At 35.3% G+C, this 17,225-nt stretch overlaps 1 protein-coding gene across 3 annotated transcripts in view; it reads left to right on the top strand.

Moving 5' to 3' along the window:
• Positions 1-17,225, top strand: part of GSK3B (glycogen synthase kinase 3 beta) — a 208,598-nt gene that overhangs the window by 155,816 nt on the left and 35,557 nt on the right. For all 3 annotated transcript variants that reach the window (XM_068978845.1, XM_068978050.1, XM_068979423.1), the window contains exon 8: positions 11,380-11,475. In XM_068978845.1, the coding sequence (XP_068834946.1) occupies positions 11,380-11,475 (96 nt within the window). The remainder of the gene's footprint in view (positions 1-11,379; positions 11,476-17,225) is intronic.

Genomic DNA, 17,225 nt, shown 5'->3' with positions numbered 1-17,225 from the left:
GTGAGGTGATGAATATGTTAATTAACTAGATGATAAGTATACTTTCACAGTGTGTATGTATATAAAATCACCACTGTGTTCATTTAGTATGTCTTACAATTTTGTCAGTTAAACCTCAAGAAAGGGGGATAAGAATGTTTAGTCCCGCCATGAGTATAGGCATGTAGGTCAATGCAGTACAATTGAATGTCTAGAAATAAATCTTTATGTTTATGGTCAGATGACCTTTGACAAGGGTTCCAGGGCAGTTCAATGGGGAAACAGTAGTTTTTTAACAAATTATATTTGGGCAACTGGATATCCATATGCAAAAGAATGAAGTTGGACCCCTACGTCTCACACCATGTACACAAATTAACTCAAAATGTATAGGCCTAGAGCCAAGATGTAAAACTCTTAGAAAGAAACATAAGTGATTTTTTTTTAGATACAAAACCAAAAGCACAAGTGACAATAGAAAAAATGTATATATTGAACTCCATCAAAATTTAAAAATTTGTTTCCCAAAGGCTACCATCCAGAAAATTAAAAGACAATACACAGACTGTTGTTGATAAGGAATTTGTATCTAGGATAAGAAACTCTTACAACTCTACCATGAAAAGACAGCCCAAGAGAAAAATGGGCAAAAGATCCGAATTAACATTTCTCGAAAGAAGACATACAGGTGACCAGTGAGGACACACACAAAAAGATGCTCAACGTTGTTGGTCATTAGGGAAACGCAAGTCAGATCCACAGTGAGTACTAGGTCATATTTATTAGGGTGGCCAAGATACAGACCCACAATGACTGGTATTGGTACTGTGCGTGCTTAGTTTTTCAGTTGTGTCTGACTCTTTGCAACCTTATGGGCTGTAGCCTACCAGGCTTCTCTGTCATGGGATTCTCTAGGCAAGACTACTGGAGTGGGTTGCCATGCCCTCCTCCAGGGGATCTTCCCAACCCAGGGATTCAATCTGCGTCTCCTGCATTGCAGGCGGAATCTTTACCCTCTGAGCCACCTGGGAACCCTTACCAAAGGATGTGGAGAAGTTGAAACTTTGATACATTGCTCGAGGGATTGTAAAATGGTATAAACAAAAAATGGTTTTGCACTTCCTCAAAATAATAGGGTTACCACACAACCCAGCAATTCCCTTCATAGGAATTTGAAAACATTTATCTGCAAAAAAACTTGTACATAAAGGTTTGTGCAGTATTATTTATAGCCAAAAAAGTATAAACATTTCAGTTGTCCATCAGCTGATGAATGAAAAGTGTCAAATACAGACATTATCACAGAAAATATCAAACACAAAAGAACACATGTTAATGTGATTCCATTTATATGAAATGTCCAGAATAAGCACATCTGTAGAGACAGAAAGTAGATTAGTGGTCGTCAATAATTGGGGAGAGTAGAAATGGAAGTGACTGCTCATGGGTTCAGGGTTTAATTTGGGGATGATGAACATGTTCTGAAATCAGATAGCAGTTGATGGTTGTACAGCACTGAATATACTAAAAAAGAAGGAAGTTCTGTAGAGGGGTGTAAATCTCAAAGCTTCGTTTTTTAAGACAAGCTTGAAGACATCTACCTGCAGAACTTCCGATAAGGGTGTGTTGCTGTTTCCACCATATTTTAAGAAAGGCAGTAAACTGACCACAGCTTTGCAAAGCACTCAGATCCAGTTAAATGACAGGTGGCACGGGGGTAAATAGAGTAAATCATGGACACACAAAGGGACCCTCCTGTGCTAGTTTAGGTTGAATACTTTTGAATAATTTATTCAGATACTTTTGTTGTATTCAAAATAACATGACAGCTTGATGTTCTTTTCTTCACTGATATTCCTAATGGGATTTTAATGATTGTGCTACTGCTGCTGCTATAGCTTTGGGGATGGGTTGGGGGGGTTCCTTGCCTTTTGGAAATCAGAGGAAAACCCTGAGAAAGAAACAATGCAAACCTCACAAAAAAATCCTTATACCAAAATCTCACTCATTTATTATAGGAGAGGTTGATAGAAACTGTATAAAATCTGTATGTAAGCGTCTGCCTGCAATGTGGGAGACCCGGGTTCGATTCCTAGGTTGGGAAGATCCCCTGGAGGAGGAAATGGCAACCAACTCCAGTATTCTCGCCTGGAAAATCCCATGGGTTGGAGGACCTGGTAGGCTACAGTCCATGGGTTGCAAGGAGTCGGACACGACTGAGTGACTTCACTTGTCTTATTTTGATGGATTTTAGCTACCTACCTATAGTGTTTTTAAAAAGTTTAAAACTTGTAACTTGTAGGGATATACCAGAGAGCATAATATATCATATCAGTCCTTTGGAAGTGAAAATGTGGTGATTCCAGGAATGTCAGTAGAGTACTGATATTTTGAAATAGAGTAGCTCAGTGACATGTTTTTTGATTTTCACATTGTCACATTTATGATATAGACAGTCAACCTGACAGTTATCCAGTTTAAATAAACATTTCTTTTATGCAGAAATCCCTCTTGCCTCTGTTACACAATTTTTTATCTGCTTATTTTAAAAGCTTTGATTGAATTCATTATGGCCATGTATCCTTTCAGTCTTTCAGGGTACATCACGTTAACAGCATGTTGATTTAGTGAACCATTTGGGCCTATTTGCCCTCAAGGAGTTCAGAGACTTATTGAGGGGAGGTAAGGCAGGTCTGACCCCAGAAGTCCGATCAGAGTACAGAGGCAGAAGTATGCTATTCGGAGAGAATCCTATCTGGAAAGATTTCATTTAAGAGGAAATTCTTGAACTGAATCTTGAAACATGCAAAGATACCATTGAGAGAAAGGAAGGGAATGGAGGGTGTACATGCTAATTTGGACAAGGATGCTTAGTGAAGTCAGGTCTATTGTGTGTTACTTTATGGTTCGAGCCTAAAGTTCTGAATGGTGGGGATAGTGTATAAGTTTACCAGGAGGCTGGAGCTGTGGGCAGTGGCCAGAACACTTTAGCCTGTAAGCACTTGGAAGCCACTGAAGGATTTTAAGCAGAGGAGTAACAAAGATTTCTAATAGAATTTCTTTGGCTTCACGTTTGTTTTAAAGGCCACACATGTAGTTCTATTGCTGAAGTTTGGCGACCTCTGGTGTTGGGCTATTAAAACGCAAAGCTGTGAAAGAAGTGTATTTCAGAGCTTTTGTCAGATGATTCTTGGCTTTATTTCTTTGAAGACATGAATCATAATTCATCACTTGATATTTATTGGTGTCTAGATAAACTTGAAGCTAAATGAATGAAAAAAAATGGTACAACAAATGTGATGGGACTGGAATAATTGATTTAATCATAAAAGATGAGCAGCTTCCCAAAGGGTTGTGACAGGCTAATCCAGAGATCTTTGAGTCTTTGCACCACCTACCCCCCTTGACGTTCTAGGATAGTAGACTTAAAAAATGCTGTTTTGCAATAAATGGAAAGATCCTATTCTAATTAGCAGATAACTCAGAGTACATACTCTTTCCAATAGTGTGATTATTTTGACCATCCCCCTCCTTTTACTATGTAAGAGATACCATAATTATAGAAAAGTACGTAAAACTATTATGTGCAGTTTCATTTCCTTTAAGTTGTGGGCACTCAGTTTTTAGAAAGTCCAGAAATAATAATTATTTTTTAAATATACCTTTAGTCTTAAAAGTTTCTGGGGGAAAACTAATTTTCCATCTCTTAAAATTTGAGGGAACCCTGAGACTTGTTTTGTGTCTGAAGTGTTAAGGTCCATGTCAAACATTCATTTTTTTTTTAATCTGTAAAATGGAAAAGTTTAAGTAGATGATTTCAGGGTTTCCAAATATAAATCAGCTGAAATAAATCAAGTAGAAATATACTCTGAACCTAGTAGAAGCTTAATATATGAAAGATATACTCAGAAGTAGAAATGGGATAGTTGACTTGTTTTTTGTTGTAGTAGTTTATTATTGATTGCAGATTATGATGCATTCAGAATCTTTGCTCTTCATAATCTTTCACTTGTTAACCTTTAAGACTTTAATGTTGCCATTCATCCATTATCTAATCCTTATTCTCTATCAACACTCAACTGATACAGTTACCCAAATCATGCTATTTCCTACCTCATATCTAGAGTGCATAGAACGTGCATCTGATTCATTTGCTTCCTAGATTCCTTAAGTAAAATTAGCTCTTGTCTCTCTTTCCAGCATCCTTTCCTGAAACTTTTCCTTACTCCAGTTCATTGTAGCACTTTCACCTCATAGATCTCTGTGCTTATTTTGTTGTACTGATCTTGGCTATTTGAAGTTGATTTATAACGTAAATGGGTTCCCTGTTGGCTCAGGTGGTAAAGAATCTGCCTGCAATGCAGGAGACGCAGATTCAGTCCCTGGGTTGGGAAGATCCCTTGAAGAAGGGAATGGCTACCCACTCCAGTGGGTATTCTTGCCTGGAGAATTCTATGGATAGAGGAGCCTGGAGGGCTACAGTCCATGGGGTCACAAAGAGTCAGATATGACTGAGCAACTAACTATAATGTACAAGTCTTTCTGCCCTATAGTTCCTTGAGCAAGGGCACTCAGTAAATATTTTTATTGAGTGGAGTGACTTAGACTGAAAAAAATTTTTTAATGCCTTTCAATTATGTCTTACCTTTGCATCCTTACATTCCTTTGCATCTTAACTCACATCTTTGCTTTCTTAAAGACTGTGGGTACTGTATATAAAATAATTCTGATTTTAAGGTTTGGCAGACTCTGATACTTTTAATGCTAGGCTTAAAATAGCAACAGAAGAAAGATAAACATGGTTGTATTTAGTATAGTAATGGCATCACGAATTACATAATGGTCTGTTTTTTTACTTTTTAAATTAATTTCATAGTGGTGTAGTTTACATACAATAAAATATAACAATTTTAAGTGTACAGTTTAATGAGTTTTGACAAACATATCTACTATCCTGGTCAAGATTTAGAACATTTCCGTCATCCCCAAACATGTTCTTGTGTACAGCCTAGGGTAACCAAATGTCTCAGATTGCCCAAGACTGAGGGATCTGCCAGGATAGTCCCAGGTAAGCTGGGACAGTTGATCACCCTGTTTGTGTACCTTTGCAGTCTCACATCTTTTGTTTCAGGTTACCATTAGTCTGCTTTCTGTCACTGCAGGTTAGTTTTTCCTATTCTAGAATTTCATATGAATGGAATCGTGTGTGTGTGTGTGTGTGTGTGTTTTGTATCTGGCTTTTTTAGTTCAACATCATGTTTTTGTGATTTATCCATCTTTGTATTACCTATTCTAAGAGTTGTTTATCCATTTACCTGTGGATTAGTGTTTGACTTGTTTCTGTTTTGGCTGTTATGAGTAAAGCTTCTCTTCTTGTCTAAACAAACCTGTGTTTACATTTCTCTTCAATAAAGAACAGGACTGAAATTGCTGTCGTATGATAAATGTGTGTAAACTTTGTAAGAAATCATCAAACTGTTTTCCAGAGCAGTTTCACTGTTCTGCACTTCCACCAGCAGTGTATGAGAGTTTCAGTGTTTTACATTTTCATCAACATACAGTATTTATAATAATTGTAAATTTAGTCTTAAACTTGCTTTTATCATTAGGAAATGTCCCTTTTTATTTTTAATTTCCTTGTACTGAAGTCTACAGTTTTCTGATATTGCATTGAGTCTGATAATTTTTGCCTTTAATTGGAGTGTTTGGACCATTTACATTCAGTGTAATTATTAATATGGTTGGGTTTAAATATTCCACCTTGGTAATAGTTTTCTTTTTGTTGTTTGTTTCTTCCTCTCCCTTTTACTGCTATCTTGTAGCTTATAATGAGTGTTTTTCATTTTCCCTGTTGGCTTTTTAAGCTATATTGATTGCCATGTTACATTTTTTAAAATTTGTTCTAAGATTGAACATAGGCATCCTACTCTATCAGATACAGTCTACAAATATACCACAGTATACAAATATACCACTTTGCATATAAAGTAAGACCCTTACAATAGCGTATTTCCATTTCCCCTTCCTGTCCATTGTGCTCTTGTTGTCATACATTTTACTTCTATAATACTTTATTTTGCTTTAAACACTGTTTTCTTCTAAACCAGTTTAAAAGCAAGGGGGAGATTCATGATGATGTTTGGTAGAAACCAATGCAATACTGTAAAGCAATTATCCTTCAATTAAAAATAAAAAACAAATGAATACAGTAGTGACCAACTCAAAAAAATAAAAGCAAAAGGGAAATGTCATACATATAGTCCATATTTATAATTTTTGGTGGTCTTTATTCCTTAGTGTAGATAGGAATGACCATTCGTTTTCTTTCATCCTAAAGTATTTTCTTGCAGTGAAAATCTGGAGACAAACTCTCTTAGCTTTTGTTCGCTTAACAATGTCTTGTTTTATTTTTTTCACTGTTTCAAGGAGAGAAGTAGCCCTGAGTTTTATTATGTGGTTTGATTGATGGAGAGGACTGGAAATCAAGACATCTTGGTTCTGTTCCCGTCATTCTTTTGAAGGATATTTTTACTGGATATGGAATTTCTTGGTTTCCAGTTTCTCATTTCTGCCTTTCTTTCTTTCTTTTTTTTTTTTGAGAGAGGTCTCTATTTTCTTCTGGCTTGCATTGTTTCTGATAAGTTGGCTGGTATTATTGTTGACTGTATAAAATGTATCTCTTTGCTTTGGTAAAAACTTTCCCTTTATCAGTGGCTTTTATACTGTTTGGATTTCATGGCATTTTCATCAAATTTGGGAAAATGCTGGCCACTAGTTCTTCAAATATTTTTTTGACATCTGTTGCCCCAAGCCCCTTCTTAGACTCCAGTCACATGTACCTGTGTTTTTCTAGCTTGTTGTACCTCCATGCTTCAGCTTTGATTGTTTCTGTTGTTTTGTTTTGTTTTTTAAGTTCACTGATTATCTTCTGTGATGTCTCATCTGTTGTTAGACCTCCAGGAAAATTTTAACTTCACATATCATACTTTTCAACTGTGCAGTTACTGTATTTCTTTTTTAATCCTCTGTTTGTCTCCTCATTATAATAGCTGCTTTATGCCCTCATTTGTCAATTCTTCCCTCTGTCATTTTTGTACCTATATTTGTTGACCAGTTCCCTACTCCCTTCTTTTTGAATCATATTTACCTTCTCCTTTAAAGAATATTTTGTCAGTCAGTTTTCTGATTGTTTTACTGTAGAGAGTAATTCTAATATCAGTTACTTAGCAATTACTAAAAAGAGATGTCTTTTTTTAAAATAATGCAAACTCTTGCATGATATTCCAGATTTATTGAGCTACTGATGCCAACTTATACAGAATTATACTTTATTATGTAAGGCTTTTAGTTAGCACAGTATTTATACACAAAGTAATTCTATAACAAGGATGTTCTACAACTTAGGCCTTGAGTTTAAAAATTCTAGGCAATACATTACTTACAATGTGCACATCCATAGGACTTCCTGCCATTTAACATTCCAATCAAAATTCTACATGTGAAATAATCACATGTGCTACAGTAGTGGAAGTGACTAGTAATAGAGGCTCTCTGGCCCACAAAGCCTAAGGTATTTACTTTCTGGACCTTAAAACAGTTGGCTAATCCCTGGATCTCCCATCTACTTTTCATCTCTATTAGCTAGCCTGGGGAGAATGTGCTTTTCAAGATGACAAGAAAAAGAATAGAAAAATTACAACAATAGTTGTATATTTGACAGGAGAAATTAAACATAAAACAGATAGCTACATTGGAATTTCACTTTGTCCATCTAATAGCTCTAGTGATTCAAGGTCATGTGGCTGTAACAATAATAAGATACCCTTTGCCGTTTTGTGGTGATATGCTAGTTTATTTGGTTAATTGCTTTTAAGTAATTGATAGTGAATATATCAATGATTCCATTTACTAGATGTTAATAGTAATTAAGTTTCTTAAAAGTCACAAATATCCACAGTTTAAAGATAAAGAACACAAACTCTGACCACCAATCAGAAGTATAATTAAGAATCTTTTTTGTATCATAACTATTCATCTAAGCAGATAATCTCCCATTGTGATAAAAGATTTTTTCCACATCCATGCACTGGTATATATTGAGTGAGAATTCTAGGTATATAAAAAATGCTTAGATGAAAAGGTCAGAAATACTGAACCTTAGTTAATTATATATATACTAACATAATTAAATGTCTGCAACTGATATTCAGATGCATCAGAAAATAAAGTGGATTGATATATGCATGGAGGAGTGGAAATGTGATGAAACAAATGTAGTATTGAAAAATATTAGAGAATTGGTAGTATAAAGGGAGGACATTTTCAGTGTTTTAAAAAAGATGCAGCTTTTTAATATGTGAAATTTTTCACATATAAAATTTGGGATAAATGTTTAGATCTAAGTGGCTGTTGAGACAGTTTAGGAAGAATATGGGAGTGACTTCACATATGCACACATATAATACTTGTTTGCTTTCACATAAAATAAGTTATTGTAACATGTTTATTTAAACAAACCTTGTGTTCATGTCATGTGTTTCTCACACATGTTTGTTGTGTATTTCACAGATTTACTTCCACCAGGAATATTCTTAGGTTATAATAAAAAGCATATACGAATTGAAACATTCACTTCAAGGAGCATCCTGCCTTTTTCATTATACAGTATTATACATTTTCCATTATGCAATATGGAAAAGTCAGCCAAATAGCCAATAAATTCATATGGTCTATGTTCATACAGTAAAAAGATGGATTTACTGATGGTCTATATACAACCCCTCATTTCTTTTGGCATTTCTACCAGCTTGTAGGGAGTTAGGACTGTGCCTTGTGCTAACAAAGTGCTGAATAAATAAGGGGAGACTGCACAAAAAATACTGACTTGAGAGTGGGCATTTCTTAAGTGTCATTATTATTTATTGTGAAATATATCATAATACAAAAATATATTAAAATGTATTAAGTTTAAAGCATAATAATAAAATGACTATCCATGTAAGTACCACTCATACTAAGAATTAGAATTAGAGAACTACTTATGCCCACCCCAGTCATAGTCCCTCCTCCTCTATTATTTCTAGTAAGCTAAATAATCTATACTTGATTTTTCTAGTGAATATTCCCATGCTTTTGATTTAGTTTAACTATGTAAACTAAAGGATTCCCTGGTAACTCAGCTGGTAAAGAATCCACCTGCAATGCAGGAGACCCCAGTTCAATTCCTGGGTTGGGAAGAGCTCCTGGAGAAGGGATAAGCTACCCACTGCAGTATTCTTGGGCTTCCCTAGTGGCTCAGCTGGTTAAAGAATCTGCCTGCAGTGTGGGAGATCTGGGTCTGATCCCTGGGTTGGGAAGATCCCCTGGAGAAGGGAACGGCTACCTTCTCCAGTGTTCTGGCCTGGAGAATTCCATGGACTGTATGGAATTCATGGATTCGCAAAGAGTCAAACATGGCTGAGCAACTTTCACTTCACTTCCATTTCACTTTCATGTAAATTAAAACATAGTTTAGTGTTTCCAGTTTTTAAACTTTACATAAAGCTATTATTGAGTGAAAATTCACCACTGTGTGAAATTCATCCAATAAGGTATGTGTTGCTCTAGTTCATTTATTTTCGTTGCCAGTTAGTATATCATTGTATGACTATGCCACACTTTATTTATTAATTCCACTTTTGGATTTTTATTTTTGCCTGCAGTGCTGTATTATTACAGACTGTGTGTGTGCTCAGTCGCTTCAGTTGTGTCCTACACTTTTGTGACCCTGTGGACCTTAGCCACGGGGCTCCTCTATCCAAGGTGTTTTCCTGGGAAGAATACTAGAGTGGGTTGCCAAGCCCTCCTCCAGGGAATCTTCCCAACCCAGGAATCAAACCCGCATTTCCTATGTCTCCTTCATTGCAGGCAGATTCTTTACTGCTTGAGCCATCAGGGAGGCCCCTATTACAGACTAATATACATTATAAAGAGTTTCTCTAGATTAGAGTATATGTCTTAAAATGAAATTAGTGGATTGTAGCATCACTAAAAGTATGCATTTTAAATACTCATTTTTTAACATTGCTGTTGTTTTTCTTTAGCATTTAAAAAAATCCAGTGGAGTTGGATTTGGAAGGCAGAATTATCAATAAGTTCACTCTCTCTTCTTTTTCACTCTTTCCCCTTTTTCCCATACATGTACACATACACACCCTTCATCAAGAGTCCAATTTACAAATATCTGATAGCTACAGTTACAAAGACCAGATATTTTCCTTCTCAATACTCTTTGTTTCTCTGTAAAGCTGGAATTCTACTACAGGAAGGAAAGGAAGTTGTATTATATTTATTACCCCTAATAATTTCCTAGTACCTCTTTGTAATACTTTGTTCCAGCTCCTCACAACCATGAATCTTCCGTCACTGTAGGCAGAAGATGTTCTAGAATTCTATATGAATTAAATTATACAGTACCTACTCAGTCTAGCTTACGTTTTGTTTTCATATGAGTGTCTTTTGAAGAATAAAACTTTAAAAAATTTGCCTGAGTTCTGAAAGTTTTAATGAAGTCTAGAGAATTAGAAACAATAACAACAAACACCTGAAATTCTTAGTTTGCCCTGTTTGTTCACCACTGGTCAAGTACTTTACATTCCGCTCCTCTGTGCAACTGTCCTTGAATTAAATGGATTAACATTTTATTTCAACAGACTTGTTTTATATTGGGTACTAGAGTTATAAAGATACGTAATGTGTCATTTTTCTTCAAAGTACTCATTTTAGTACTTAATGTCTCTTCCCATCATCTGTCTTATGCAGTCAAATCCTTTTGATGCCTAATACAGCTCTGGAGGTAATGAAGTGCTCAATATAATTTCATCTTGTATTATACTTTTTTGCACACAAATATGTAAGTTTCTCATAGTTAGAATCTCTCTTGTTCTTAGTATTCTTCATATAGTTCCTAGTACCTGGGGACATTCACTTAATATTCAGTGATTGAATGGAATTATTGATGACCATGTTTGACTAAGGTTCTCCTAATTAGCTTTTTGATAATAAAACCTTTGTCTTACTTTACTGATGAATAAATGAATAAAAGATACTCTCACTTCAGATGCCATCACAATAGATTGTTTTTCTAGACAGAACGAAGATGCCTGATTTTTAGTTGAATATTTTTGAGTGACCTTTCTTATACAAACTTGATGACTGTTACCATAACAGTCTGTATACTACCTATAGCTTGGGTCCTCTAGTCAGAAATTGAAGTTTTTTATAAAGTCTGCTCTGTTTAATGAGTTACATATTTTATAACTTTGGAATTCCTTTTTCCAGTGAAACCAGTACAGTAAAACATAAAGACTATATTTATAAGTATATAGAAAATTACGGCAGTTTCTTTCTTTCTTTATCTAGGTCCTGGGGACACCAACAAGGGAGCAAATTAGAGAAATGAACCCAAACTACACGGAATTCAAATTCCCTCAAATTAAGGCACATCCTTGGACTAAGGTGAGTCAAAAAGAGTTTTTTAAAAAATACATTAACCAGTAGTTAATTAGAGGTTGGATTTCTTATTGTTCTTGAACTAAACTATTTTGAGACTAGGTGGCTATCAGAATACAAAGTACAACAGGACTTCTGCATGTAAAAATAATTGGATAATTATACATCAGTGTTTCACTGATTGTAAATAGCTTCATTCCCACTGATTTCCTGTAGAAAGTTTCCAGTCTGGGTTTTTATTTGTAGGATGAGGACAGTACATATGCATAGTATTCAAATAAAGAATTTCGTTAAGTGCAGGATCTTATACATAAATTTTTACTCTTTAAAATTCAGAAGTAATTTCTTTACATAGTTAGGGGTACTTACATACATTCAGTATCATATAGCATTTAGTATCACATATATTTTTATTCTTTTTAAACTACTAATATATAGATTATATTTTGTGTTCTTTTGTTTACTTTCCTGTTGGTGTTTTGGGAGCAATAGTAAAATGAAGATTTGGTCTCATGAATAGTATACATTGAAAGCAGTTGATAATACTCACAGGATGTCACTAGCCATTGGAAAAGCCTAACTTCAACTTTTAGTTGGAGCCCATTCTAAGAGCATAAGTACTAACTTATGAGAAGACTTTAGCTTTTGTTTTGATAGTTAATTGAAATGATTGTAGAGAGATTTTATCAAAAAGTTATTTTCATGTCTGATTTGTGAGATTGTATGCAGAGGGGAAAAAAATCTCAATAAGGCTTATAGCTAGAGTGACTCTTTTGTTTTGTAGATTCTGAAACTCTAGCTAAACATGCCAAATGATTTATCCATGTTTCCATATGTGACTGACAAAGTCAGGATTAAGCTTCTTCTCTGTGTGTGTGTGTGTGTGTGTGTAATACCAACTTTTTTAACCTTCTAGTTATGTGCCATCTATATATCCCCCTTCCCAGTTTATTCTTATATTTCATTATATATTTTGTGGGTTGGACATATTCAACTTTTTAATACATATTTCAATCAGAGATCTTGTATATTTAAAAATGTACATAGAACAGTTTGTTTTAAACATTAACAAGTTCATTTAATTGGTTATATATCTTTTATAATAAGAGGTAAAGTAATTTAAGTGAAATAATTTACATTTCCAGATTCAAAGTAGCTCTCTTGCTAAGCTGTATTATTCAAGTTTCTTTACTTCAAGTTGTCAAATATCTTCACGTCTCTTCACTTCAGAAAATCCGCTTATTACCAATTATTCATTATTTAAAAACAAAGACCTCAATAATAATTTTACTGCCAGAATTATAAGTTGTAGCTTTCACTGACCAAGATATTGCTCTCTCCCCTACCCTCTTTTTAAGTTTTCAGTAAACACTAAATGTTCTGAGATAAGTCATCCTTTGGTCTTGGTATTTAAAGTTTATTTTGAATCTGAGTCAGAAGATATTTAGGTTCTCTCACTAAACTCAGAGAATCGTAGGTGCCCTATTTGGATTTAGAATCCGAGCTGCAGTTTGAATCCACAAAGTCCTTCCAAGTTACAGTGTAATAAGTGATTTGTAGTATACTATGATTTCAGCCATGTTAAAGAAGAACAAGAAGCAAAGAGAATTCTGTGTATTGAATTAATACAGGGAAGTATTCCAAAATGCTAATGGTAGTTTGAATAAGAAGAGTATAGGTGATTTTATTTTCTTTGTTCTGCATTTCCATATTTTTTTTTTTTAATAAGCATGTTAAGGTAGAAAGAAAAGTAAAATTCTTTTTGGTCAAATATGTTCTAAGTATTCATCCTGTATATAGAGTTTCTAAGCAATACAATGCTGAAATGAGGTCATGAGATCTTATTTAGTAGTCCTTGTCCTCGTTTTTCTTTTAAATATCAAGACTGCCACCAGTATTAGTGTGTGTCATATTCTGTACTTTTTCCCCTTGATTATATCTCGTCAAGTATTAGCCAGGATGGAATGTGAGGAATGATTCATTATAATTGCCATGCGAGCAATAGAAGATTAATGGTGAATTTGCATGCTTTACATCTTTTACCCTTGTGAATTCCAGATGTTTCTGTAGCTCACACTGATGGTTTTCCAACTTGAATAATATACACAAAGCCCTTTTGTTTTATTTAGGCTTCCATTCTTGTACCATATATAGAATAATAATTCAAGTCTCCCACCTATTTTGTGTCTTCAAACTCTTGTGAATTCTTCACTCATATATGTGCCATAATTTGGTTCTCACTTGGTACAAATGCATTTATTATATAATAGGACACATATTAATTTCTCATTAGTGCACACCATTAGGTTGCTGTTACTGTGGTTGTAAACACAAAACCAAATTCAGACATAGAAATTCCATGGCAGTACTCTGTCTTGCAGATGATCCAGAATATATTTACGTTGATTATTAAGAGTAGGTTATTGTCAAAATAAGAATACAAAATTTTAAATTTCTAGAGGAAAGTCTCCCCCTTTGTGATAGTGAATGTCAGCTTGAGAAATACTCTTTTATGCTAGGCAGCCAGTGGAGTTTTTTGGTTTTTTTTTTTTGGTTTTTTTTTTTAAACGTACATAATGTTGTTCTCTAAAGGAAAAAGCTTTTTGCCTTTGGAAGGCAGGTAAACGGGAGTCTGGAAACAAAATCTGCTTTGCCTTTATCGAAGTCTTCTGTTAAAACCTACTTTAGCCCCATTTGCTGAAACCCTTTTTTTTTTCCTACCATGTTATAGTGTAGTACAGCTATATCCTCAGAACTGGGAGCTCCTGTTCTCAAAAAAAGTAGGCAGACAAAAAGTTAAAGGGAGAAAATGTCTTCCTTGGAAGCACTGAGTGAGGGTATTCAGATGTATAAGAAAGATAGCAAACAGAAGAACAAAACAATGAAATAATCCTAGTGTGATATATTGCAGGGATCTTGAGAATTCAGAAATCCAATAAGATACTCTTGACTATTCCCTGATAGCCAGAACAACCTAATTCATTGAATAAGCAAGTTGGAAAGGATATATATATATATATATATATATATATATATATATATACACACATACACACACACACTAATGTTTTGAAAAGAGAACCAGTATTGAGAGTGATGGTGGGGAAGATAAATACTTGCTTTTTGGTGTATGTTATACAGTTAAAAGAATAAAAGCCAGATGGGACACAAAAGGAAATGATAGCGAAAGCAAATTGAGAATTACATAGAGGTGGAGGTTGGTTGGTTGGAAGAAGAGAAGAAGCCGGGATTCTGCATTTGGTACATGGAGATTTGGGTAAATGACAGTCTATTTAGGTATGAAGTAAGGCTCTAGTGTAAGCATTGCTCCCATTCTTTGTCCCTCATGTTATTTTTTTGCTTTTGTAGGAAAGCAGTTAGCTGTTGTGTCTTTTCTTCAGGTTCTTTTGAAAACAAGTATGCATATAGAGGATTTATCTTCTCTATCTCCACTGCCCTGACTTTAGCCCAACATCATACCATAGAACTGCTGAAACAACCTCCTACCTCCTGATTTCCCCCCTTTATATCTTTCACATCCTCACTGCTGTCAAAGTCATCTTCCTTAAAGCACATGTGATATTGTCTCTCCTGTTTGAAATTTTCTGATTCCTCATTGCCTATAGGAAAAATTTTATATGCCATACATATAATGAGAAGAGTGCTTATGTGTCCCAATTTATGTTTGCCCAGTATGATTATTAATGGCATGTTCTTCACACTCTTCACTGTCCCAGTTCGGATGATTATCCAGTCACTCTCTTCCCAATTATTTCTGCTTCTCTTTCCAGAAAAACGAGAGATTTAGTTCTTTGTCCTGCTCTTAACCTTTCCTGAGGCATTTAGTCAGTTAAACCTAATCTTTCCCAAGTTCTCCAGCTCCCTCACCCTTAATGCATGTAATTAGGCAGTGAATTTAAAAGTTTAGTGTTCGGTTAGGATAGATTAAGGATTTCTAATAAAGTTAACATTGTAATGGTTGTATATGTTTATTCCCTATTTTGAGTATCTGATTGTGCTAACTTTTTGTTAAAGTTAAAGCAGATAGTCCCCTATATTATTCCAGTATTAAATAATCCTGTGAGGTCAGTTAGATCAGCAGTACCCAGCCGTTTTGGCACCTGGGACCGGTTTCAGAAAAGACCATGGACCAGGGGTGGGATGGTTTCAGGATGATTCAGACGCATTACATTTACTGTGCAATTACATCAGCGCCACCTCAAATCATCAAGCATTACATCTTGGAGGTTGGGGACCCCTGAGTTAGGTAACACAGATGTCTGTATATTCTTTCAGAGTAATGAAATTCATATCTAGTTAGTAGAGGAAGTAGATTAGAATCCCAAGGGCCTTGGTTTCTTTCGACTGACTGAGTACTGTTTAATAACTTAGCTACATGTGAGAGTGTTGTCCTGCTCACTTGGAAGGGATCATGCAGTCATGCTGAATTTCTTGATCTGATCAAACTGTTCTCCTGATTGTTCCCTGGAAAAGCCACATTCATTTCTACCTCTTACTAGTGAACACTTAGAGTGTTGTTCTTTCTCTCTGCTTACTAAGTCTTGACCTTTGTCAAGACTTCAGATCTCCTTCTCCCATGAAACATCTAATTATCCAAGCTCTTATGTGATTATTCCCACCGTATAACTCCTGTAGTACCTTCTAAGTCATACCGTGTATGTACCATAGCAGCTTCTCATTTCTCTTTTGTTAATAATAAAATGAATATGTTACCTCAAAATGTTTGTTGCTGAGACTTGGGTATACATGATTAATAGCTAATTGTCCGTAGGATATGTAGGGACCTTAGATCATTGATTTAAGTATCCCAGAAACCATTATCCACAAAAATCAATCCTTACATACTTGATTTCTTAGAACACAGTCCACATGCTGTGAAATGAGTGAATACTAGTGTTTCTAACTAGCTAACAGAGTAAGCAAAAAATTGAGGTCATTTCAGCCATCAAAGGAATCAGACTAGCTGAATTAGTTATTACATGTATTATTCGCTATGCTTAAAGCTAAACCAAAAGGTGCACTATAATTTTTTTTAATGACTTTCTTCATAATGTTTTTTCCTGAGTCTTTGACTAGAAGATGAATTTTCATTTGGTAAACTTACCTGTTTTAACTAGTTTCACCCATTACCAAAAATACGTTCAAAGGGTCTTGCTGCTGCTGCTGCTGCTGCTAAGTCGCTTCAGTCATGTCCAACTCTGTGCGACCCCATAGATGACAGCCCACCAGGCTCCCCCGTCCCTGGGATTCTCCAGGCAAGAATACTAGAGTGGGTTGCCATTTCCTTCTCCAGTGCATGAAAGTGTAAAGTGAAAGTGAAGTCGCTCAGTCGTGTCTGACTCTTAGCAACCCCATGGACTATAGCCCACCAGGCTCCTCCATCCATGGGATTTTCCAGGCAAGAGTACTGGAGTGGGGTGCCATTGCCTTCTCAAAAGGTCTTAGCACAAAGCAAAAATCCCTGTCAAACATTTTGTTGTTGCTTTGCTGATCCACTCTACCTTTTCTGGCCTTTCTGCCTTGTTTTGCTCATGTATTCCAGAAGCATGAAACTATGTTGGGGATTTCTGTTGGTTCCTAAGTTTGTCATTTGTCTGTTTTGTCTGCTGTTCAGGTAATCAATTTCAATATTACTATTCAACCCATCTGCCTACTGATCTCAACTAGTACATTATCACTTGTCTCATAAATGCACTGTGTTCCCTACTGAATTTTCTACCTCCATCTTCATTAGT

This window comes from Capricornis sumatraensis, chromosome 1, assembly GCF_032405125.1.
Source record: "Capricornis sumatraensis isolate serow.1 chromosome 1, serow.2, whole genome shotgun sequence".
NCBI lineage: Eukaryota > Metazoa > Chordata > Mammalia > Artiodactyla > Bovidae > Capricornis > Capricornis sumatraensis.
Note: the sequence above shows the minus strand (reverse complement) of the source record. Positions and strands in the feature narration are given on the sequence as shown.